The following is a 26720-nucleotide window of genomic DNA, read 5'->3' on the forward strand; positions in this document are numbered from 1 at the left end:
CAATAGCACACAAAACACACTCCTAGCCTTGGCAGTTTATGAGCTATCAATTATGTCACATGTATCATTTTACTCCTCTCAAGTAAGCATAATTTTAGTAGTCACAATTGCAGGAAGTGTTAGAGCTAGAAAACAAACACTTATTCTATGTAGATTCATGTTCAGATGGTACTAGGCTCTAATGATTTGGAATTCAGGATATTGCATAGCTAACAGAATTTAAGTTTACAAATATAGACCATTTATTTTCAAGGTACCAGATCTCTCTCACTCTCAGAATAAAATACATATTTTCAGGACTGATGACATAAATCAAGCCAATGACAAAAGTCACATCGAAGCAAAATGACATTATTTATTAAAAGTAATTTAATAAAATGTCCACAGGTAACTCAAAACCTGCAATTAAGATGTACGCAGATGTTTATGTATTTTGCTGTATTTTCTGAAGAAGAAACTCCACTTGTAAGTTTAGATTTGGCTGTCCTCTTTTTGTCTTCTTACTCAATATTTTATAAGCTTCCATTTTCTTTTGCTTGTACAACCGTTGAGCTTCTTCTCTTTGTTGTTTTCTTTTTTCTGCTTCCTGAAATTAAATAAATAGATATGATTATGAAATAATTACCTACGTTCTATAACTATGAAGCTTTCTATAAGCAATACAATTTATTTTTGTAAAGATATTGGCAATTAGGTATTGTATAACACTAGAAACACCATTACTCTTAAAAGCTGAACCAGGATGCTCTTTCAGCACATACCGCAATCAAAACATATTATATTGCGTAAAGCTTCAAGAGAAGAGGCAAGTTTTCTTCAATAGAACATCCTACAGTAAGGCTTTTCGCTAAAATATGTACTACTTCCTTTCTGTGAAATGAGCTCCTTGACTTTTTTCCTTAAATGACAAAGTGGCAAAAATTTCCCACTTTCTCCTCTTGAATGGAAGAAAGAAAGAGTCTGATCCAGTGGCCCTCATGTAAATGCACGGCACTGGCAGATAGGATATGGGACATAACTGGAGCTGGAGGTTGGGCAGGTTCGTGATACCAGGACAGCATCACAAGTACCATTACCTAGGGCAACTTAATCAAGACTAAACTATTAGTCGTCTGTCCTCTTCGAAGCAACGCAGACTGTTGTCTTTACTAAGAGCGAGAGAAAATTTTCAACTGCGCAGACTTTCCATGTTGAAGGGACAGCACACATGCAACCAAACCACTAATGGAGGCACTTACACTATACAGATAATCATGATATTCTGCTCAGGTTTTATCAAAGAGCTTACACTCCCTTCTCTAGTGCTGTAATTTTAGTAAGTAATTTGGGCAAACATTCACAACAAGCAAGCTAACTAGCTTCCTTCACTTATATCATGTCATACCAAAATATGCAAGACATCACAAACCAGACCGAAGGATTGCTTCAGTTCATTTGGACGATTTCTTCTCATAAAGCTTATTCTTTGAAATGCAGTGCCATGCTGACCACAAAGGCAGATGTTTCCACAGAATGCCCAAAGAGATGGTATTTTATCAATTATGTTTTTTTTTTCCCATGGATAGATAGCTTCTGTGATGTACAAAGTTAGTAAGAATGCTTTGTGAAGCAGAATATAAAATTAACCAGAAATAACTCAAGAAAATATTTTAAAATAGAAATCTAAGAGGCTTCGGGGGAAAAAAAAAAACAAACCACAGCACCACACCTGCAAAGACAGAATGTTTCACTTATTTCCCCGTAACAATGATTAATATAATTCTTTTTTAAAATTTTTTTTTTCTAAGTTACCTGTAATTCACTTTCTATCTAATAATTTCACTGCTGTTCAGCACACTGTTGTAAACAACATCCATTTACCAACCAAATGCTTACTCAAAGCAAGAACATTCATCTTACTTAGGCAGTTGTTACTTACATTCGTATTTTTTCTGATCTCTGCTAAATCCTAGCTTTTTTATACAGTGTGGAGGCCAAAACTGTGCCTTTAAGCTTGTTTCCTTTCCCAAAATAAGTAACAGCAAATCCAGCGCTTGCTAACATACATGAGGGTAAAGCATGTGATCCCCATACCAGTATTCCACATAAATGACCACTGTTATTGTGGCACTTACCTACTGTTTGTTTTGCCTAAATATCTTAAGACCAAAAATGCTAGCACCTGACCTCACGTAACTCTTATGTGCTGCTCAAAGAAAATTCCTTGCAATCTTGATGGATTTTTGTTTATTCCTATTTCCTCTAAATGAGCTGGTCATAACATTCATTTATTTTAGCATGATCTACATCTAATACTCAAAGAAAAAGCTCTCAGCTGAACAACCACGTAACTCAGGCAGAATCATGGATCAGCTTGCATAAAACTACTCTAGTTCTCAATACAGCTAAACTGAAGAAAAATGTTTTATCTGGCTATATATTTTGTAATATTTATACAGTAGTTACTGAAATTTATTTTGACAGTAGCAAGTTACACAACTTCTACAATGTTACAATCTGTGCCATTTTACAGTGCAACGAAAAGTGTACTGGAAGAGAACAAAACTAACTAAATAGGGAAGTCTCAAATGAATAACTCAACTGAGTTATTCAACAATGACAATATGAAGACACGCCCTGTAAGAATAAGTCCTATTTAATTAGAATGAGGAAAAAAATACGGAAGATTTTGGCAATGGATACCATTACACTTAATTGTTTCCCTGTTGGCCAAAGAACATAAAAAGGTAAAATGAAGGCTGCATTATGGTAACACCATAAGGAATAGAGGTTGCCCAGAGAGGTGGTGGATAACCCATTCCTGAAAACATTCAAGGCCAGGTTGGATGGGGCTCTGAGCAACCTGATCTGGTTGGAGATGTCCCACCTCCTTGCAGGGGAGTTGGATTAGATGGCCTTTAAAGGTCCCTTCCAACCCAAACTGTTCTATGATTCTAACAGGATGGCTATTTCATTTTTCATCACAAGATGGTATTGTTATTACTTCCCATTCTACAATATTTAAGAGATCTAGTATAACCCACTGGAATATGCAGATCAAGCTCCAAGTTCTTCTTGATGTACCAACAGACACACTAAAAGCCCACTAACAGCAACAAAAATGAGTACGAACAAAGAGAATGATAACTTTGAACACCTGCATGCCTGAATATTACTGTCAAGTTGAAAAAGACTGAAAGAATACCAATACCTGTGTTCCTCCGCTATGGGTCCAGATGGAAGACTGACAGGTAGAAATGGTATTAACCTAGCCTTTGTCTACAATCAAGAAAGATCTCTGTTTAAAACTTACCTCTTTCTTTCTAGCACGCTCAGCCTTTATTTTCTCATACTCTTCTTTTGCCTTCTGATTGGACGTTTTCTTCTTAAACTTCCCTTCAGTCATAACTGACCTATTAGAAAAAGTACATGTACTTCAGATATGGACTATCACCAAGCAGATATAACCATATATCCCACGGTCACTGCAAAATCAGAGTATAATCTTCCACTCTTTCACTGTTTCTTGCATATTTGGGGTAGTTAATTAGAAATACAGATTTCAGAAGGCTCATCCTTCTACACTGAACGGATACCTCTTTGTAGCACTCTTAATGACAGCCGACACCACTACACATAACGTGATGAGCAGCCAGCATGTAAACACAGCAAACTAAACTCCTCCAAGGCCGAGTGTACCGAAGACTGGACTGCACACAACTTTTAGTAACACATACAGCTTATCTGCTGGATCTTCATGTGGACGATGTTTCACAAAGTTTAAAGAGTGCCTAAAAGAGGGGTTTTTTTTCCCCATCCATACCAGATCTTTAGGGCTAGAAAAACCGAATGTACTAGCTCAGAGTTGTATTATCTCTTTCTAGTTCTGATGTATGGATACAGCTGCAGAGATATGAGGACAGTCACCTGTTAGGAGACTGTCTGCTAGAGAAGTCAAGCTGACATGGCAAGATGAAAAAGCACAGCAACAACAATGCCTTTCTAAAAGTTTCTTCTTGAAGGAGGTGGCATATTGTTGTCCTTAATGTTCTGAAATTAGCAACTGAAATTATGCTCCTTCTTCTGATTTCAATATAATAAACTGTCCAGGTATTTTTCACCAAAGAAAACAGTACAAGAAAACCAGCGCCATTTGCCTAGAATTTACTGTCATACTACTTTGAGTGGATTTTTTTCTGGTTATTTAGTTCTAAATTATTTTTTTTCTGATTCACATTAAAACTATTACATAAACAGTGTGGTAGCAAACATGTTTCACCCTTGAAAAATGTAAGCCTTGTTAGATATTTTAAAACTGTTCACAAAGTAAGTTTTTGATTACTCTATTACACTAGAAGATTTCAGACAGATGATCAAAAAGGAAAGAGAAGATATTTGCTCATACTTGCATTTAGAAATATAACTCTTTTCTGGAGAAAAAAAAAAATCTTCGCTTTATTCTCATCTCCATCTTGTGGCAATACTGTGCAATGACACCTCATCATCTCACGCACAAAATATAGAACTACTTAAATAGCAATATATGTTAAAAACAGAATTGCCTAACCAAAGTCTTATTTTAAATCTCCACAGAACACTGAAGTCCACCTAATATATTCTACACATCACACTACTTCACAGATGGGCAGTCACATTTTTGCAGTATTATTAATTTTGGTTTACAATCACACTGACCTTAGTTTAAGCAAATTTAAAAACAGCCTGATTTAAAGAAAAAATATCATCCTATTTCAGATACCCCCACGAATTAGCTGCCTATGCAAGACAAAACTACCTTTCTCCCACTGCTGGGCTTAGATCCGACTGCTTTTCCCTCCTCTCCCTGGAATTCAAAGACTTATGACACTCCTTGTACTGGGGATAAAGAGGTATTATATCAATCACTGTATGTGAGCTCTGTTTGAAAACACTGCCATGGCACTGTTAGTCAGAACTGAGCGACTACTGCTTTTCATTTTACTGACACATCTAACCAAAATTTCTGGGGAAATTATGTCACACAGGGAAAAAAAGGTTTGTCTAACATTTGTTAGATCTCAAGTGAGAAACTCCATTTGACTTCTCCCAGTTACTGTAAGTAAATTTAAAATAAAGCAAACAACAAAACCAAAACACCAAATGATACTGGCAAACTATTATGACATCTCTATTGTTTAAAATTATTACTTTGATCAAGAGCACTTTACTGACTTAAGGTTTTACTACATCCTCCATTTAATTTTTTTTTTAGTTTATAGTTAAATCCCTCCAAAACTAGCAACACTACAAAAGAGTAACTGCACAAAATATTGCTCGTTCTAGCTGAAAAACAGTGCAATATGGCGAAGAAAACTTATCAAACTGTGAACAGAAAGATAATGCAAAAAATGTTCCTGTGAAAAGTTACATTAATCTAGAAATACTGAGACTCAATTAAAAGGAAAACTCTGTAGACTCAGAAGCACACTAAATTAAATGTTTTATCTTTGTAGATATGGTAAGAAATTGGTCACCACTTACTGCTCTTGGGCTGAACCTTATCCTTAAACTACAATGGTAACTGTCACATTATTTCTGTGGAGTCAAACCCTAAACATCACCAATTTTGCTGTCTGATTCTGATGCAAACACAACAAATCTGTATGTTTAAATATTTTAACAATTAGGAAAAGCATTTAAGACCTAATGGCATTTTTTTTTCAGTAATCACCATACTGAAGTCCATGTAAAGCCTAAGATTTAAAATATTTCTTTCGTGAGGGAAACAATTACTTGTTTTTAGAGACATATTTTAAAAACTTACTCTACTGCTTTATAATGTTTTTCTTCTGACAAAGCTGAATTATTTGGAGCCCTGCGCCGTTTCTTAAGCTTTTCTTCCTCGGCTAGGTAAAGATGTTTCAAGTGCTCTGGATAAGTATCCGTAAACTGATTATCCTGTTGTGAATTGATCTTTCTTCCCTTTTTCAGTAATTTCCTGTATTGTCTTTCGATCTTTTGTTTTCTCCGAAATGCAAATCCTCGTCCTGAAAATGTAAGAAAAATATTAAATATATCTGCACTGAAATAGTACCAAATCATTTTCAATTTTCTTTACAAAATAGGAAGAAACCCACTACTTGTGCTAATTTTAATAAGGACCAGTCAAAAATTCACGGAAAAACACTGTTATAAATCTGTTCCTACTGCAGCATTGTAGCTTGTACAGATTTACTGAACATTATCACCTAAAACCTTGAGAGAATATGCCATTGCAAACGTACTACTTCATGCAGGCTCAGTATTACACACCTTTGTCAATGCTTTTCGAATACAGTGAAAAGATAAATTAACATTTCACTTCTCTCTTACTTTTGACAGCTTCACAAGCAACATCAAAATACGCTCCTAAAGATAGTCCCAAGAAGACAATGATAATACTGGCTGCTTAAGTAGCCTGCTGCAGATGCCACAGGAAAAAAAAAGTCACTAAATCACTGTATTTTACTGTATTAATAGCCCATTATATCTTTTCACACAAATAGTATTATTGCAACTACATTCTTTCTACACCTGTCCAGGAAGAGTTTTCCTGCAGTTCCAACTTCAAAAGTATGCGACGTCATGGAACAATGTAGCCTTAAAGGAAACATGAGATCATGGTTGTTTCAGTCTCAATCATTATGTAACCACATACCAATCTGAAGTCAAGCATGTTTTTTTCCTATTATGTTATTTTTTACTGCAGTAGTCTTAAAAGCTACTGACTTTGATAACACTAACAAAATAGTTTCTAAAGGCAGTAAATGCAAAATAGTTCCAACTTTTCCTGTGACACTTTCTCCAAAGTTGACATTTCAGAATGGTGCTGCAAAAGCCGATGCTTTTCTGCGTCAGTTTATTTTCACATTTGCATAACCGCCTGTCAACAGTCTGAACCTGTTTCCATATGCTTCTATTTTAAATACATCGCTTCACTGAAAACTCAAGGTGAGTCCTAAACCAGAGAACCACCACTGGCCGGCCCGAGGGCGCCGCCGAAAAAGCGCCGAGGGCCAGGAGCCGGGGCTGGACACAGGCCGTCCCCAACCAGCCTCTCCTCGCCGCGGACAGACCGCTCTCCTCACGAGTGTTTAACCACCCCTCGGGCAGCCGGTCTGGACGGGTGGATGGGCTCAATTAAAACCTCTCAGGCGGGTAGGCCTGGCTCCGGCCCGGCCAGAGGCCACGGGCTGCGACCAGCGGGGCCGGGCCGGGCCTGCAGCGGCGCCGTCTCTCCCAGCACGACGCCACCTCAGACCGGCCGAAGGCCAATCGCGGCTGACCACCACCCCCCCCCAACCACGGCTCACCCTCCTGGACGCTGCCCATAATGCCCCGCAAGACGGGCCTCCACAGCCGCTTTCGGCGGGGACCGCGGGCCGCGGCAGCCCCATTTTCCGCCGCCGCTCCGGGCCCGCCGCGCCGCGCCTCCGCCATCACTCTCCCAGCGTCGCGCAGCGAGACGACGTCGCCGAGCTGCGCCGCCGCTCGGCGCTCGATTCACCCGCCTCCGTAGCCGGCGGCGACGGCCCGGCCGGCAGGCCCGACGAGCCGAGCACGGACCTCAGCTACGCGCGGGCGCGGCGCCATGTCGCGGCCGCCCGGCGCGCTGCCGCCCCAACCGTCGCCAGCGGCGGCGGCGGAGACGCTGCGGCGCCTGGCGCGGTTCCTGGCGCGCGCGCTGCCGCTGTTGCGCGCCCACACGGTGGAGTTCTACACGCGCGGGCTGTGGGACCGGCTGGTGGCGCCGCGCCCCGCCGCCGTGCTGGACGCACTGCGCGCCGCCGGGCCTCTGGCGCTGCGGCGCCCCCTGGGGGAGGCCTCCGGCGCCGCGGCGGCGCTGTGGGGTGAGTCGGGGCGGGGGCCGGGGCTCGGGGGTGCGAGGGCCCCTGCTGTGGGGGCGGCGGCCCTCGGGGCACGGCGCCGGTGGCGTTCACCGGCTGAGGGAGGTGTAAGGGCCCACAGAGGTGTGGCGGCAGCGCAGCGGCCTCCTGTTGTGCGTGGGGTGCTGGGGCCACCTGTGAGCCTCTCAGCGGCTCCCCACTTCCAGCTGCCTCCTGACTCTCGGGTGACCTCGACCTCTTTTCTCGCTCGTTACCCTCCTGTCTGTGCTTCAAGTTATTTTCCTTGCTTTAATAAAACAGGAGAATTTCACCCCACTCTCTGAGCTGTTTTTTTTTTCCCTATGTCTTCACCGCTTGGCTGCCTTCCTGCGGCCATTCCCCTGTCGTTTTTCCGTTAGTTGGCCTTCGGCTGAAGCCGTTCCTGCTTTTTCGTGGCTGTGTTTGCACCAGCAGCGCTCGTCTTCTCCAGGGTCACAGGGTGGATTTGGAACCGTCATGGGTCAGGTGGAGGAGGGCCGTGGTGGGAGGAATTGGATTTGAGGAGGCTCTTAGTAGTGACGCTTGTGGTGGTGGTCTCATTTTATAAATTTCATCCGGTTCGTTTACAAATGAAATGAAACTCCTAACTGTCAGAGTCCTTTGCTCTGAGTGATTTCTGAAGAACAGAAGGAAAATCAACCAAAAAAAGACCCCTTCGCATGAGTGGAAAGATGTAACAGTTAAAAGTCTTCCAAATGCTGAAACTCTGGAAATGTGGAGGACAGCTGGAAAAGGCTTAAGCACCGCTTTTCCTGTGTATCTGTAATAATGAGTGTCTGGCAAAGGAAGACAGAAAGCAGTTTTATTTCTGACAAGACCTGTTTAAGAAGCACTTCATATTTTTAGTAATTTTCGAGTAACTCAAGAGGAGGCCAGCTATGAAGCTGTATTCCTGAATTTACTGCGGGCCAAGTAAAGGGAAACATACCGGTAATACATTTTCAGGCAGAGCACAGAAATGAAGATAAAGTATCTGAAAGGTATGGTATTTGAGGGGACTGAGCCCAAGCAAAGAGATCAGTTTCAAAACTAAGGTCAAATCTTTGACAAAGAACTCGGCCGAGAAAAACCTGCATCATGCCAAAGCTTATGGAAGTGTAGATAGCTCTCGTGTCACGTTTGCTCCGAAATGCTACGTGAAATGGCAGGTGAGACAGGAGAGCCCACTGAGTGTGATGGAGGAGTCCACAGGAAGTAGAATGTGGAGCTGTGTGCTTTTTGGCATAGAAGACAGGCTAAGATTATTTGGATTTGGAAAGAGATTGAAGAAGTATGAGTTGCTACATAACTTGTAACATTTCTCTCTTGGATTTACAGACCTTCAAAATATTAACTGTAAGACTCATTTTTAAAAGGTTGAAGTATCTGGGAAAAAAAACCCCACAGAATTTATTTGTGCATGAAAAAGACACTGGATTATGAATTAACTTTGAGAGCCAGATGGAAACAAGACAGTGGAGTGTTGGGAAGCAGTGAGGGAAAACTAATGTTTTTGACAGGTAGTGTCAGAGTCAGAACCAATTCAGGGCAAATGTAAATAGAGGCGGGAACAGAGCTAATTATTAGATAAACTCATCAAAAAGAAAACACTAGAGGAAAATTACCCCGATCCTAACTGTGTCTATGGGAAAGCCCATTCAATTACTCAGACACTGAAGTGGTGGCCTGTAGAGTAGAAAGAGAATCAGGAGGGCAGGGTATTGTTTTGTAGACTTTAAAATTGGAAAATCATTTAGTAATCTATAGTCAAAATGTCTGTCATAGAATCTGATACAGAAATTACTGGAACGAAAGACACAATTCATGGCTAAAACGAAGCACATGTTTTAGAAGAGTATGAAGCCTTCGTACTGTGGCTAAACAATAATGTTTCTTCTTAGGTTTCTGCAGAGATTAATTCTGCTCATTAAAACAAGACAACTGCTCTTTTTTCTAGCCTCAAAATTATAGTATGCCATTTAACATTTGAAAGGTTTTGAGACACTCTCAAAATTTCTCCAGTATTGTGACAAAACTGGAGGCACTGTAGTGGAACGGGCATGTGCTTGCTGATTTGGTGGTTCATGCCTGACTCGTTTTACTGCATGGTATCTGTCCATCCAGTCCTATAATGAAAATACATTGTAGGAGAATATGAGTTTCGCACTGAAGATACCTGCAAACATCTTCCTAAAGTTGAAAATGAATGCACTGTTAGCCTGTCTTAAAATTAGGATTGAGAAACTTAATATCATGTCTTATTTGAGTGCATTGGTACAACTTAATAATATTGGAGATCAGAAATCAACTATTAGAGATCTTGAAACCCCACATAAACAGAAAGGACTCTTCCTTATGTTTCCTCTAAAATATTAACTGTTTGTGTGGTTGTTCTTCAAAATCATCAGATTTTTGATTGTTAGTTGTTTACCTTGCAATGGGTACTAAGAGGTTCTCAGAACATGCTATCATTCATAGAACTGCCTTTTTTTTGGAATGTGGCTATGAGAATAGATTTATTTTGCATGCTCAAATGACACTGTGGTCGTGCGCCCTAAATAACTTACTCAAAATACGTGTAAAATAACATTTTGATTTCACATAATAGAACCTTTGCTTCTTAAGAGTTTGAAAAGTTTTAAATTTATATATTCACAAATCTCCAAACCATTATGAAAATTTTTCTACAATCTGTTTAATAGAGATCTCAAATTAAATTATTAGGAAACATAAGCTACATTTGACGGAACTGATCTGAAAATGTGAAGTTGTCAGTTCATACTCACATGGCTCTGCAAACTAAAAAGTAACGTTATTGCAGATTGGCACAAACCTGTTATTTTGCACAATATTTTATGTTACTATAATATTTTATGTTACTATAGGGATTTTGGCAAATATGTATGCTGAGTTGTAGTTTTATAGGGTAGCAAGCAAGAAATTAAAATTAAGTTGTACAGTATTATATGCAGGAAGATAATCATGTTATGGAACATTACATGTTCTGTAAACCAGTTTCAAAGAATATTTTCAGATACTCATCAGATGATATTTCATTATAATGTTCATATAAAGGGTGGAGCCCTTGTTTTCAGTTGTACCCTACAGAAACGTTTCACATCCATTTTTAAATATAGAAAACTGTTTCCTATTTTTATATATTAAAAAGCTGACATTTGCCATATTACGTCTTGTTTATCACGTCATTGCTGGAAATTGGAGACAGGCACAGAAAAATCTGTATGTAAGTATTTTCATATTTTACTGTGAAGACATACTAGATTTCATCTTGTGAGGAACCAAAGTAGAAACTGTTTGACAAAACTGACATTTTTAATAGTAATAAATAATACATAGTCTGACAATTGCCATTCCATAGTTTGAAGTCACGCTTCAGATATGTTAGTATAGTTGTTTGATTTTTTTTTTTTCCTTTTAGTTGGCAAACTGGGACAGCAATTTTACTTTGGTGGAGTGTTATTATAGACAATATGCTAGTGATCTTATATGAGATCCTACAAGTTCTGTTCATGTTCTTCCATCAGACAACGGAATTCAAGGAAATTATAGAACATGGGTATTACTGCATTTAATTTCCGTTAAGTGAGATTTGTAAGGAGAGTTAATATATTTTATTATGTCAGGTGCTGAAAAAGTGAAAGCAGGCATGCTTTGAGTTTACAAGCTTTTCAAGAGTTCTGACAAAGAAGCAGAAAACTCTGAATTTCAATAACCAGTCTTTAACCGAGGGAAGTTAGGAAGTTTCAGGGTCAGTTGTATTTGGGCAATATACTGGGATCAGTAGGAAGGAAGGTGAAAGGAAGATTGGGATGCTAAACATTGAGAACTCAGCAGATATATTCTTTTACACCATAAAACCAATTTACCGAGTACACAATTTTAATACCCAGTAGAGTCCTGAATATTAGTTTTTAGGTTTTGATACTCCTGTTACTATGGGGAGGGTCAGATTGTGTGAGCTGTAGAGATGTGTTTTACTTCTTATAATGGCAGGGTTTGGTTTCACTTGCTATTTGTTAATCTGCAGAACATTTGCTTATGCTGTTGGTCTTGGTGAGCTGTTTGAAAGTTAGATGGGTGAAATTAGGATACATTTCTTCAAGGAGCTTAGCTTCAGGTATAGTTTTAATGATTTTCTGTATCGATGTCAGGGGAGTGTGGTATACAATGGTTATGTGCATGGTTGATGATAGTTTTCAGATGTTTTTCATGCATTTCACATATGTTAAAGAAATATTTTGTAACCGGGTGACATTCCAATGTATTTTCAAATCTCCTTCATTTCATATAATGTTATATCATGAAGAAAGTAGGTGGATTCTGGGGGAAAAGTTTTTGCTTGACTGCTTTTTGTTTTGTCATACAAGATTGACCAGTATATTTGAAAATGTGTGCCAGTTGATAAAACAATTGTATGTTTCAGTGTTATGTTCTCCAGTTTTCTAAAATGAAAAAAATCCTCAAACCGTAATGGTCATTGAGGAAATAAAATACAGAGATCAAGAACAACGTAAATGTATATTAGAATGGGCCAGACTTTTCTCCAGTATGTTCTACTGAATACTATACTTATTCAAAGAGGTCATAATATGCATATAACAAAGTGGAACACTGACTTCTCATCAAGAAAATCAGCTTTCTTCTTCAGCTGGCAAAACTACTGATCGGCTGGCTGGTCAAAGTATCCCTTGGTGCTTTTTGACTTAATGTCTAATGTCTATCACTTTCTCAATAATTATTGGCATATAATTGCTTGTTAAGTCTCTTAATCCTTGTTCTCTTCCTTGACAGATTAGTGATTTCTTCTCACTGTATCAGACCTGAACATTTTTATGCATTTTTACTGATTCAGACTACATTAATTTTGTAAATGTCTATAAATTTTCTGGAACACTCTTCATTGCCAGAAAATCTAAAATAAGTTAAATGAGTGAACCTCCCTTAAAAATAAACAGAAATATTCTTCTTCAGCAGTAACTCAAAACTGTGAGAGTTTATTGTAAGAACTCCTTGCATAACATTTAGCCAGTGGAAGGCAAAAATACTCTTTGTGTGTAGATATTCACACAAATATCGTGTTGAAACCTTTGGGGTTAAAAAAAAAAAGGCAATTATGTACATTGTCCAAAAGTTATTATCTTAACCCAATTTTATTAGTCTCTTCCATTATTTGCTTGATTTGAAGGTATTATCAGAAAGGAATTTTTTTTCCAGTCATTTCAAAATGTACGTCTCTAATTTATTGTCTTCCTGTAACATATCTTACAGAGACATTGGAAAGCAAAATTGCCCCTTCTCCCTAAAAGCTTTTCAGTCTTTATTCTGATTTAGTGTTTCTCTTCATTTCTATTCTCTAGTATCATGTTACACCCTTATCCTTCATGAAGACTGACTGCCTGAAAGGTAGTGGATGTTTGGAAGTTCAAGTAAGGAAGTCATTTATAGAGAAAGGTGGCTTTCTTTTCTGATTTTGTAGTAGTGAGGAGTAAGAAGTGCCATGCAGACACTGAAATAATATTAATTCTGGTTTTAGCTTAAGCAATATTTATTCTTTCTTAGGTCCAAAGTTGGTTTGCTGGACGCATGCCTTGGTAGTGTAACGCATTAACATGTCAACGCTGTTGGGATTGTTTTCTATAAATTGTAATATATGCGTGACTGGTAATTGTGGTCATGCAAGACAATTAAGAGCATTAGAGGTGAGGTCAATAAAAACAGCTGTTTCCATTGTCATGAAGGTGTGTAAGCCAGATTCAGGAATGCTACCGTGCTAGATATGTACTTGCTCAATATCTATGCATGAGACAAAAGGCAAACTGGGAGACATTTTCCTAACCTTTGTAGCAGTTTGTTTGCTAGACTTGTTAGCTTTTATATATTTTAAAATAATTAAAAGTATTTAGAAATGTAAAAATTATTAGCAAAACTATATAGAAATAGTTTTAGCTAAAATACAGAGGAATTAGAAAATATGTAACTGTCAGAATTAGTAATTGATTCATAGCAACATGTTTCACTTAAAAATAAATGTACATTTTTGAAAAGGAAATATTTTGTAAAGAACTAAGTAATGTTTTGTAAAGAACTGAAATATTTCATCCTGAGTCAAACAAAATATACATTGGAGTCCAACTTTGGCTCACACTTGATTGGTAATAAAAATTAATTTAATTCTGCCAGTAGATTCACCGGCTACAAAGTAGCTAGGAAAATATGTTAATATAGTGATTGTAAATCAAAACATTTCATATATTGAACAGCTGGATTTCTTAAAAAATCTAGTAGTGTATATTGTCAGATAGGGGTGACTAGGAAATCTGTAATGAGCCAGTTTATAAACAAAAGAGAAGTGATAATATTGACTGAATTCTCTTGTCAATTATACTAAAGTAGCTCTGCTAAAATATTGGATTTTTCCACGTTTACACTAGTTCAGCTACGAGTAAAATTTTATCTTGGTTCTGAAGGGGGAATGCAGCTGAAGAGAAAGAATGAGTTCCCACTTCTGAAAGTGGAATAAATGGTTACTTCTGTCTGATGCTCTGTATTTATTGCTTGTAGTTCTCTATCAGCATTATTACAGAGATGTTAAGCACTATTACAGGGATGTTAATAATTCTGTTTACAGAAATATTTTATTTTTTTTTTCTGTACAGATGATGACGTGTTTTCCAATATGTTTTGTGAAAACTCTAAGAAGCTTATCAATGTACATTTGTTTGCCTTGGCTGCTAAGTATTATTCTTTGCCCCACCTTGGAGTGTGTACCCCATTAGAAGACATACTTGAAGCACTGCGAGGAGGCAGTCAAGAAACAACAGGTATATTTACATTTGTATTTAAATTTTTACTTATTCACTATAGGACCTGCCAAGTTTTGGTTTTGAAGGGCAGTTTGGTTGGTTTTTTTTCCTACATACTTCTCACTTCAATTTTCATTTGTTTCTTCATTGCCTTTGTTTAGAAAATGGGTTCTCCTGCTAAAATTTGGGCAGAGGAGTCACAGCATTCAGTACCTATAGACCCTTCTTGAGATTCAGTTTTAAAGAGGATGAGATTGGCCAGCAGACACATCATTATCTGAGATATTTGTTAATTGCCTTTGCTTTCCTTCTCCTTTAGCAGTAGGAATCGTGGTTGCTATTTTTTTTTAAAGTCTCTTGCCTAAAATCTGGCAAGTGTGGTTTTTTTTGTTACAACTTTTGTTTAATATTAAATATGTACTTTGGCATTTAGCTGAATATGGCCCAATAAGTGTTTGATGTCTCAAAGAAAAAGATTTTGTTCATTCTGTATTTTTTGGCCCAATACCAAATATATGTCATAAACCTAAAAACACTTTCAAGTTGGCATCGAGTTCGACACTGGAAGTCTTTCCTCTGATTATATTTTTTTTGTACTAGATGATAAACTGGCATTTATACTTACTTGGACTGCCGTCATTTTCACAGAAAATGTGTTCTTCATGGAGTCCTCAGTCATTATAGATTTGTCACTGTCTTTCAGATTTCTCATTAGTTTTTCAGAGACAGACGGAGCAGCTCTCTGCCTTTGCTTTCTGCTGTGTTTTATCTCTAGAAAACGTTAAAACGCTGACGTTTCTTATCCTAAGTGATAGCACCGTTATGTATGTTGGGCCTCTCTCCCATCTTCTACAGCAATCTTCTCTTTCCAATTTTGACATTTTCCATGGTTGGCTCCCCAGTTTTTAATTTCTTTGGAATTACTAAAATGCCATAGCCAAGATAGTCTTAATGGTTTGTTGTACATTGGTCTTACTTTCTGGCTTCTTTCTTTCTGCTCTTCATTCGTCTGAAGCCCTTTTTTCTTGTTTGACAAGTGTATACTGCGTTTCGTCTGCTTGCTTTTTAGCTCTTTACATTTTTGTTATGTTCTCGTTCCCTGTGTTCTACTTAATTTTCTGTAATTCTGTAGTTCTACCTTGTTATACTCGTACTTGAGTTCATATCTGGATTAGCTTTCTTAGAGAAAAGTACAAGGATTCTTTCATCTTCTTGTTATGCAGAATGGGCATCAGGATAAGGCAATTGCTGAATATTTTATTCTGTGTCTTGCAGGAGTGCGCTCAGTTGGGTAACTGGGGCCTGGGTTTGTGATACAGTAATTCTAAGTTTTACTTCATAGAAAAAATAAAGCATGTTCCAAATGTATACAATGGTATTATAATTCAAAACCTTTGTGTTGGATTGGCAGTAAGTATCAGTTAAATTAACTTAATTGAAGTTCCTGGTAATCATTTGGCAGAAGCAAAATACCAAATTATGGATTCATAACGTGCAAGTTGCCAAATAAAAGTTGTGATCTTTTAACTTTAAGCTATTTCAGATATTTTGGACTTAATTCTACATTTCAGAAAATACATTCATTTCCTGACATAGAAAAGCTTACAAGTCAAGAGAAGTGTAAGTCTGAGAAAACTGGCAACTTTACGATGGGCTTGCTTATATTCTCAAAAGTATGCATCAGGATAATTCCATTTATGTTTCAGATGTTTTTAATACATTTTCTTGTTCAAGACAAACATGCTTATGAGCCTATTCCCACAGTTTGAATACTTGCACAGTACTCTAGCTTCTTCACCGTCTTAATGTACACATATTGCCATCCTTCCTTGGAATAACTGGTAAGCACAAACGTTTTAAGCGTATTGTGGCATAGCTACTCAGAATGGAGTTGTGAGTTTAAAGGGCTTTCTCCTTTCCTTGAAGGTCACTGTGGTCCTTACTGCACCATCAGGTTGCTTGCGCTGAACATGTGAGGTCCAGAAGAGCCAGGCCGAAGGGGAAGAAGCCAGCAGAGAGAGTTTCCCTTATTACTTTATGTAATATAAGAACTGAGAGTTGATAAGAGTATTGGATTAAAAGTACTCTCTACCTTGGCAATGTGTTTATGGCCAAGGTAATAGTCATACAGTGACTGTTTAAATCCCATGTACTGGAATATCACTCTGCCTAAATGTTTTTTTTTTTAGTATATGATTATCCCAATCCCTCATTTTGGCTTATGGAATTAAATCATAGTAATGTAACTTCTGTATAGGTGGTGGTGTCTTGTGTGGACTATGAATTTCTTTTTTTTTGTCTGGTGTATCTGAATTTTCACAGGTAGCTGGGGTATAAAACCCCTACACCCTGCCTTAGGAGATCTTCTTAGGAAGATCTGCCTTGGCCCTGTATAAAAGACAGTCTCTTCTCAATCTGTTCAGCTTTGCAACTGAAGATGTAGTTGTAAATGGCATTATAGAGTTGAAGCAGCTTTTCAAATGGAAAAAAGCTACCTGTGTAGGGGTTCACGATAGAAATAAGCAACATTTCAGTACCAGATAATTCTCATAACGTTAAGCTTTCTGTTACTCTGTTATATCCAGAGTACTTCTGTAAAGTAATTCGAACCCCATTTTTTTTTTGTCATCACGAAAGCAACTGGATCTCTAAATTTCTTACGGTTATTGAAATTAGTATTTGTTCTGCTTGCATCAGTTGTACACGTAATAAGGAAATCTACATGTATAATTATTTGTTCCAAGAAAGTAATTTTGTGATAGTAGACTGCATTTACACAGTTTAGTATACATATTTTTTTTCAAATTTGCAGTTGTCTTGGCAATATAAAAGTCTCCAAGTACAGTTTTTCTATTAGATTGTAATATGTCTGCTTGTTTTTCAAAATAATGTAGAAAAATCTGTCAGCATTTTGCAGAAAATGTGGCAACAATAAAATCCGTAAAAAATCCATAGTTTTCTGCCAACAGTATCATTGAGCTCAAATATAAGCAGAGTGTTCATTCTGAAAAAAGTAGGAACAGAGGTCTAAAAATGGTTAAGGAACTTTAGTAGCTAAACTGATAAATACTTTCTGTATGTGTGTATAAACGAACTATGATTTTTTTCACCTGGAACCTCGTATTTTGTAAGTTGGGTCTGGATGTCTGGATTTTTCCCATGTTTGAAATATTAATTTGGCTTAAGTACTCTCTGAAATGGTACTTCAGACAGCATTAGCCAATTCAGTCTTTTGAGTTCATACTATAGCAAAGAGTTAAAGGTGCAATATGCGGTGATAGTTCAAAGTGACAGTGCTGCTTTGGAGAACAAACAACCTTTATTTCTGTCAAGAAGTTAAATGTGTGCTTCTTCCTTTTCCCCTTCTGCTTCTTCTTCTGATGAGTCTATCCAGGCACAAACATGTTCAAGTATAAACAAAAAAGAGACATTTTTATTTTTATTTTTTATGTCTTTTTTCCTTTCATTTGAAGTGCTTACAAATTCGGAGTTTTTTAGGACACCATGGAGATCTTAACAGTTTTAAAGTTACGGAGAATCTATAGTGAAATGATAAATACTAATTTCTGCTATTTGTTTTGTTTAAAAGTATTTTAGTCTATTTTGTTTTCTTTTGTCAGTTCTTAGAGTCTATATTAGATTCTAAGTATTGTCGTAACAGTTTATTACGAAAAAACCAGATGTTTAAGAAATAGAGAGATCCTGTGGGTTTTGGGAAAAATAGAGAAAACATTAGGTTTCTCATGAGCTGAGTTCAATTCCTCACACTCTTTTAAAGAAGTAACCCTCTTGGCTCCGTTCCCAGCATGATCTGATCAAGGAATGAGCATAGTTTTTGTCTAATGATCAGTTTCTGGACAGATGAAGACATACTGTGCAAAAAGTAGAGAATGGGAAAGTATATTAATCTGTAAAAGTCATGTAAAAATGTCTTGTTTTCTAGGGGCGTGCTCCTCAGTAACAGTCTAGTTTCTTCTACCCTCACTCAGACTTACAAAAATTCCCATTAATTTAACTAGAGCTAAGTGGTCCTGTAGTGTTGGTGGCCTAGGAGAAATGTGTGGGTTTCTTCCCAGGGCGCTGCTCCTTTAATTGGGGGATGTAGAGATTAGCAAGTGGGTGCTTGGTGTTCTCCACAGGCAGTAAATCTGTGGTAGGGGTTGGCTCCATCTCCTTTACACATTCTCCAGCAACACTGAAATAAGTGATTTTGTACCATGAAGATGTAGCAGTTCTATAACCCATCCATAGGGTAAATAAAGAAAATAAAAGTGTGTCTTCCTTTGAATTTCCCCAGCATTGCTCATAACTTTTATTTGAGGTGTCTCCCACCTGGTACTGTGAGCAAATCTGCAGAATTAACAAGCCATGCTATGTGCTTATTAGTTGTCCCTGCCCTTGTATTTCATATATCTGAAGAAAAATGTGATAAATGACACAAAAATAAATATTTTTTAATGAACAGGAAGAAATAGTACAGTTTTATAGTAGTAGCTCTTGTCTTAATATCTGTTCAGGTATTAGATATGCTGTGTCTTAAAAAAATGACAGTAGTGGTATTAAGTTTTACAGTCTGTTGGATTTTACAAATTCATCTGTAATTCAGAAGATTAGTCTTGTAATTGTTTAATGAGGTTTGAATTTAAAATTACTACCCTTAAAATATAAAAATACTAGAGCATACTTTTAAGCTGGTATTTTTTTCTGATTGATAATAATTTTTTATTATTGTGGATTGTATTAATGTGTATTTATTTTCTCAATCTGATACAGGTATCAAAACTGATGAGTTTATGAATAATAAGAAATCCCATGAAGTGCAGGTGATGTCAAAGCTGGTAGACAGAATAGCAAATTTTTGTGGTATAAAGCAGGTAAGAAAGCATTTCTTACTATATGTTACTGTATGCCTTCCAAATTATACTCCTTATTCCATTCAAATACCCCATTTTGATATTCTGTCACTGCTGTTCTTATTTTTCCTGTGAATAAGTGTAGCTAAAGAAGAGCCCTTAGGGCCAAGCTGAGGGACGCTTTTGTTTATATGATGTATCATTCTCAAGAAATTGCCTTTCAGTGAGTCATAATCATTTTATGACTCCTGACAAATTTTAATAAATTATAGTCATCCTCCATGTGTTGAACAGTTAAAAATTGTACTATTTCTTGCTATGGATGGGCACTGCCTTGTTTATTGAAATTCTATTGCTGGCAATTTACCAATTATATTGCTGGCAAAACTTCATTCTTCTCCTTCTGTCAGGCACACACAAGTACCCCAATAGAGACCAAAGCAGGAAATCTGAGAAATTTTGCAAGCTCATCTCGTTACTCTGGTACAAGGGTTTTAGATCGGTCCCAATTGTTTAATGCTATTTATCTTTATTTAACTTAGATTGAGATTTTCAATTAGGAGTTTAGCTAGGACTTTTTTAGTTTGAAGAGAGACCAGATGAAGCAAAGATTTATGTAGCAGAGTGTGTATGAGATAGATTTCTTAGAACACACACAAGATCTGGGCACCCGGCACCATGATCACTAGTGATTCCTCTGTGAATCGTCCATTTCATACATCAGATGGCAAGTTCATCCTGGGATGGTGGAGAAGCGCAGGATTAATTCTCAAAACGTGATTGTAACTTACCCTTTTTTTTTACATGTAATTAGGATTGCAGAATGCACGAAGTCACTGTTGCATTAAAACCTTGTAGGTGTTTACTTCTGTATCTGTTGACGAAACATAAACATCACAAAACTTGACTTTTTGCAGTTCTGTATTTCCCATTCTGTTAAACAAAAGTAACACAAATACCATTTCCTCCATTACATACATGTACATTTTCTGTAAGCTTTTTCAGTGTTAAACTTTCTGTTAGATTCCACATCTTAGACCTTTGTTGCAGTAAGACAACATTTTTAAGCAGCTGATTTAACTGAGTTGGTTTAATAATTTTAATCTCTGTAATACTAGTATCTGGCTAATGTAGCTTCATGCTCACTTTAAACTGTAGATGAGTGGTGGATCTGGACACTGCCTTTGATTCCTTTCAACATCTAAGCTGCACTTGCTTTCTATGCAAGGGGCTGTAAGTGTAAATTGAGACTAATTTCCTCCAACCTAATATTAATTCCCACAAAAATTTGTGGAGAGCAAACTATATTTGTTTAAAACCAAAGATTAACAAGGTATCAGATTTTATTCTGAACATACTCCCTCTGAGCCTTTGGGTTTTTTCCTAAGAAAGTATATCTGTGTGGTTTAAAATTAATATATCAGATGTGGGTAAGGGGGAGAGAGACAGCTGCAGTTGGGCAGCCCAAGTCTGTATTACTGTGATCTCTGGTGTATCTTGTCTGCCATATTGAGCCTGGCCTTTCTAATGGGAGAGTGCTAGTTGGCCTGCTTCATACCTGTGCCAGAGGGTTGCTAAAAATTAATGATGTTGGCACTCATATGCCGGGGATGGAGTACATGGCCATGCTGTGTTCAGTCGGCAGAGATGTAACTGCAGCTTCTCAAGTTGCTGCTGCTGCCACCGTAGACCCCAAAGACCCGTAGACCGAAGGGCACGCCCCAAAACTTGGGTTACTGCTCTGAGTTACTGAAGCTGAACTTTGATGTGGAAGTTATTTGGCTCAGACTGAGTTTAATTTAGGTGATGTAAATAAGGCAGTACTCTTGATGGGTTTGGGTCAGGCTTGTGGCAGCCTTGGAAAGAGATTAAAACTCTGAATCTTGACCATCTGTTTTGTGAGAAAGAACTGATGAAGGCAAAGTTTTAAGCAGCCTTCTTACAACTGGGATTACCAGGTAAATAGAGGACTGCAATTAGGACCAAATATCACTGGATGAGACAGTCAATTTGTGAGCATCTGCAGTTGGTTACAGCAATGGAAGGGGTTCTCTCCAGCAGCTCTTTGAAGAGCCAGTTGCGGTGAGAAGTGTGGGTGCCCTCAACAGCCATAAAGCACTCTGCAAAGGACAGAAACACAGTAGCAGCAGAATTGTAAAATAATTTCTTCTATCGTTAGCGTGTTTTTTGCCTTGCTCAGCTTTTGCTTCAGGCAATATTAGTTGTTCAGGTGTTGAAGACTTTCACGTACTGAAAAAGCTGTAGGAGAGTGTAATTTGCTTATAATGCAATACTAAATGTTCTCTGCGTTTGCTGGAAGGTGGTGTTTCATATAGCATTTTCATTTAGATTTTAAATAGTTCCTGTGAGATTCAGGAATGAAAGTAAAGAGCAACCCATATTCAGAGAGTAAAAAAAGTAAAGCTACCTTAATGACCTCACCTAAGTCTCAATGTAGCTGGTTACTAATAAAATTTCAAAACAATTGTTATTAATTACCTGTCAATAATGCTGCAATTTCACCAAGTGATTATACACTTTTATCAGATGCCTTGGAGTATCTTTAGACAAGGGATTATTTTCTGTTTATTTTTTGAAGAAAATGTAACATTTAATGAAAAATATTACTGCAGTATATCACTGAATATGAAATGCTGACTGCTCTTTATTAACTTTTTCCCATTTTAGTCATACACTTTAACAGAATTTATTTGTGCAAAGTTACAAATCCCTAATATATGAAAAGAGCTTTCTAGTTACATTAAAAAAAAAAAAAAAGCCTCTTTCTCAGTTATTAAAAAAGCAACTCCTTTTGTTTTGGTTACCTTTCAAGTTAAAAAAAAATATAGGAATTGTAAAGTTTTAGGAGAGTTTTTTCCTTATTGATTTTTTTTTCTGTCCTTCTTGCAAAACAAAATATATGCAACATTTAATTAAAAGATCTAGAGCTATGAAAACACAACACGTTTTACAACAACATGTGTCCTCAGGGTGTTTCTTTCAGATATTACAGATCACTGACAGCTTGAAAAATGCCCTCCATTTCACCTCAATACCTATGATGTATAATGGGTGGTAGAAGATATTTTTCTCTTGTGGTATTTTATAATGTAGTATAATAAATAGTAAAATAAGAATAAAAGCAAAAATTTCATTACTACTGTAATCACTTCTAGGTTAACGATTTGAATTAAAACATTAAAGCAAACTAACTAAAGGGGTTTTTTTTTCAGTTTACTGGATCTTTTAAGCATTGCTTCTATTGTACAAGTGGAACTTTATTTTATAAATAAGTTTTTGATTAAACTCTGAAGAGAAGCCATTGATGATTCCTCTTTGCTTAAATGCACATTTTTTTCTTTAGTATATTTGTGAAAGTTTTCCTTGGAAATTGCAGTATGTGCAGCAAGACTTGCGATGTGTAATATAAGTGTGATAGAATTCTGCATTCAGCATCCATTAAATTTGTGGTTTGGTACTGGGAAATGTTGGAATCCTTCTGGAAATGGCGCTCTTGATTGTGCTGTGCCAGAAACTGCATTTAAACATAGTACCCAACTCACTATGGACAAGACCTTTGGAGTTCATTATATCATGGAAATTTCATTTTAAAAGTTCATGCTTGGCAGATCTGCGAGGGATTGCTGATTACCTTTCCTTATGTAATCAAGGAAGGGTAAAGCAGGGATTAATTTAATGCAGTCTATTTGTTCAGCCTGCTTATTTTTAGTCAAATTTTCCTTTCATTTTAAAAGTATTCTCCCAGTGCTAATTTCACAATATATTACCGTTTTCTTTTTACTTGGAAGCACCTAAAAAAACCTTACCCAAGCAGCAGTTTGCCTGTACAGCCACTAGAGGTCACCCGTAGGAGTTAGGAATAATTCACCAGCTGATTGTGTCCAAGTGCTGCCTTTCACAGAAAAAAATAAAAACCTTACTGAAGTGGAGGTGTGCCTATTCTGCATAATAGTAATATCTGTTACATAAAATAGAGGGTAAAATTATTCCTTGGGCACGTTAATTTCCTTCACTTTTAAATAATCTAGAAGAATATTGCTGATACATGTGACAAATAAACGGCATTTTCAAAAAGTATGCTTAGATTATGTAAATTCTGTTTTACTAAATCCACTCCTGTACTGATTTCATTCGAGAAATTTGGGGATTATAGTGTACCTAGATGGCACAACCTAGTCCAACCACCCCTGCAAGGAGCAGAGACATCTTCAACAGCATCAGGTTGCTCAGAGCCCCATCCAACCTGGCCTTGAATGTTTCCAGGGATGGGGCATCTAAAATGTTTATTAAATATTTATAAAATGTATTATTTGTATCTAAAATCTATTTATTACAATTTAAAACACACATGATATCAAGCTATAATAATGTACTTAAAGTCTCAGGTTACCCTTGTTTCTGCTACTACTCTGTATAGTTTTTCATTTCTGTCTGATCTCAGTCACTGAAGTAGCACGTGCTATGAGCTAAGAGATAAACTAAACTGTTAGCTAACTATCCCCTCCAGTCATTCCTTCCTCCAGAACAGGCAGTGGAAAGCACATGTGACATAGAAGCCCCTTTGTTTTATTACAAAAGCATCCGTATGTTAATCAAAGCTGTATGGTTGACTTGTGCAGAATGGGAAAGTGGTAGAAATAAGCATTCTGACATAAAAGGGGGTATTAACATCATCTGTCTCTAGGTCACATCTGAAGTGATTAAGTTAGGCACCAAATCTGAAGGTGCTTATTTCTGTACACCTGGTGGTAGTAGACTCCTCAGTATGGGAGTGAGGTGCCTAAAGCTAAATCCTGTGAACACTTTCTTTGCTTACTCTATATCCTGACCCAGTTTAGCAAGGGCAGGTCGTGCTGTTGGTGATTTATGGTTATTTTCATTAGCAGAAGGAAGTTCTGTGTCAAAAAACACACTGAAAGTCTTTCCCAGAAGAGTCAGGACGTATGCGTTGTGTAAGTGTTGCAATGTCTGTTTTCTGGAGCAAACCAGTTAAGACTTAATTCGATATTTTAAAGCTAGAAGGTGGATCAACAAAGTATATTTAGGAGGGATAACTGATAAAGTAATTAAGAAATCCATGCTTAAATTTTTAGGGAATTATTTTGCATTTGATTGAAGTGTGTCTTGTTGTTTATTAATATAGTGATTTTTTTTCTTTCCCTCATTATCTAGGTGATTGATATAGGTTCTGGAAAAGGCTACCTGAGTTCATTTTTGTCCATGCAATATAACTTAAAAGTTTATGGAATTGATTCCTCAAACTCCAACACTAATGGTGCTCATGAAAGGAACAGAAAATTGAAGAAACATTGGAGAGCATATCAGAGTCGAGGAAGAGCAAACCTCAAAAGCCAGAGGTTGGAAAAGGCAAGTGACAGGCCAGTGGAAAGTGAAGTTAAATCTAAAACAATCAATGAAAAGCCCTTAAATAATGACAACATTCTTCAAAGTCAGGACCAAGTGACTATCCAGAATTTAGTTCCTTCTTGTGGTTTCACAGATACAGCTACATCTGAAACCAGCAAACAAACTGAAGTTGATTTGGTGGCTCGGACACAGTCTGATGAGAGCCAGCTTTCTGAAGAGTTTCTTGCTATTCTAAATGTTCTACCGGCAGATGCTGTAGAAGTATTTTCTTCATCTCAGTGCAACTGTGGGGAACTCTGTGAAGAGGAGAAGGAGCAAAGAAAAATGGCATCTCTCAAGGCTAAAGCAAGCAAGTCAAGTGAATCGAACTTGTATTTTCCATTGACCTCTTGCATCACTGCAGAAACAGAACTCAGTGACATCATAACAGATCTGGAGGTTGTTTTAATAATATTTGAAGTAGATTGTCCATTGTCTCTATGTTGCCATTTTCATAGGTACATAATGTTTGCTGAGTGTACACATAGAGTGCTATCAGTGGTGTAAATTAATATTCTGTCCCAATAATGTTTTTCAGCCAGTTAGCAGAACTATATCTAGCAGATACAGATTGTTTTTCTATTTTAATACATGTATTGGGATTATTTTGAATATGTAAAGCAGCCTTTAGAATTTATGGGGTAGATAATAATCAGCTGTCAAAGTTAACAGCAGACCTATGAGCATATTCAGGTATTTTACAATTGTAGTTATAGATAACATCTAATTCTTATTAAAAGAGTTACATTAACCAGGTAAATAGATATATTAAGCACTGGAATTTCAATTTTCCTGAAATTTCATGTTTTTTAAGTCTTCTATTTTTGTAATTTCAATTAAACTTTAAAAGCATAGGAGAATTTATTGTGTATAGTACTTAACATAAAGAGTTTGTTAAGCCCTTTATTTCCAAATCATGTTTTTTGTATTTCGACTTTTCAGAGTTACTTTAAATTCATTTAGTAATTTACTGGGTGATGGGGATTGTGTCTACAGAAACAAGGCCAAACTCAGCTGCCCAAAGACAGTGACGCAAGTCTAGAAGCTGTCTGGCTGTTCATTTCCTATGCCTCAGCTAACATACGTTGGTTGGGTAGATGCAGTCAGTCTTTTATGGAAAGACGTGTCCAGTAGTAACTGAAGTAATATATTCAGGGCTATAATTCATCTCTGATTCAAGATCATAGGTTTGTGTTAATAGCCCTATAATTTCAGCTAATAAATCCTGCTACGTATCTGAGAATGTGTGGAACAAGCTCATGTCTGTTTGCAAAAGAAGCCCTGAACAGCAGGGTTTGTTGATGAAGCATATGCCCTTACGTTTGCACAGTTGGATTTTATATTCTCTTAGCATGTAATTTGTATGATATAGAAGGTAGAAGAAATCCTGTATCACTGCCTTTCTTCATAAAAAAAACCCTACTGTCAGAAGAGGTAAAAGCTTCTTTGTGTTAAAAAATAGTAATAACCGAAGTGCACATTATGTGTGATGAATGTGTATAACTAAGAAACTTTAAAATGTGAAATCATTTACATGTTTTTAAAGTATTTTGAGATTTTTTGGAAATAATATATTTCTTTTCAATATTTTTTTTTTAGAAATAGTTTTACAAATATTTTAATTTTTTTATTGTTACCATAAATTGATTTTTTCCTCAAATTTTCCTAAGCTGGGGACAAATGGGGAATGGGTAAAATCGGTATTTACTCATCTATACCATAAGTTCTGGAATTAATCTACTGGTTAAATATGA

The 26720-nt window shown here is 37.1% G+C and overlaps 2 protein-coding genes across 8 annotated transcripts in view; one reads left to right on the plus strand and one right to left on the minus strand.

The window, feature by feature from the left end:
- Window positions 1-337: 337 nt before the first annotated feature.
- Window positions 338-7538, minus strand: CCDC59 (coiled-coil domain containing 59). The gene is made up of 4 exons (XM_086749941.1): window positions 7311-7538; window positions 5783-6005; window positions 3293-3392; window positions 338-586 (listed from the first exon to the last, which is right to left on the minus strand). Exons 1-4 carry the CDS (start codon window positions 7435-7437, stop codon window positions 425-427), a joined length of 612 nt encoding a protein of 203 aa, XP_086606067.1. The 5' UTR covers window positions 7438-7538; the 3' UTR covers window positions 338-424.
- Window positions 7450-26720, plus strand: part of METTL25 (methyltransferase like 25) — a 61217-nt gene continuing 41946 nt past the window's right edge. For 6 of the 7 annotated variants that reach the window (XR_015258784.1, XR_015258785.1, XM_086749883.1 and 3 more), the window contains exons 1-4: window positions 7450-7847; window positions 14540-14704; window positions 19460-19560; window positions 24733-25365. Coding sequence is in view for 5 of the 7 variants with exons in the window: in XM_086749883.1 (XP_086606009.1) it covers window positions 7589-7847; window positions 14540-14704; window positions 19460-19560; window positions 24733-25365 (1158 nt within the window). In the remaining 2 variants the exon portion in view is untranslated. Of the gene's footprint in view, window positions 7848-13240; window positions 13310-14539; window positions 14705-19459; window positions 19561-24732; window positions 25366-26720 lie in introns of those variants that run through there. The other variant, XM_086749920.1, reaches the window with a different exon arrangement.

Source organism: Chlamydotis macqueenii, chromosome 1 (genome assembly GCF_036417535.1).
Source record: "Chlamydotis macqueenii isolate bChlMac1 chromosome 1, bChlMac1.mat, whole genome shotgun sequence".
Lineage (NCBI taxonomy): Eukaryota > Metazoa > Chordata > Aves > Otidiformes > Otididae > Chlamydotis > Chlamydotis macqueenii.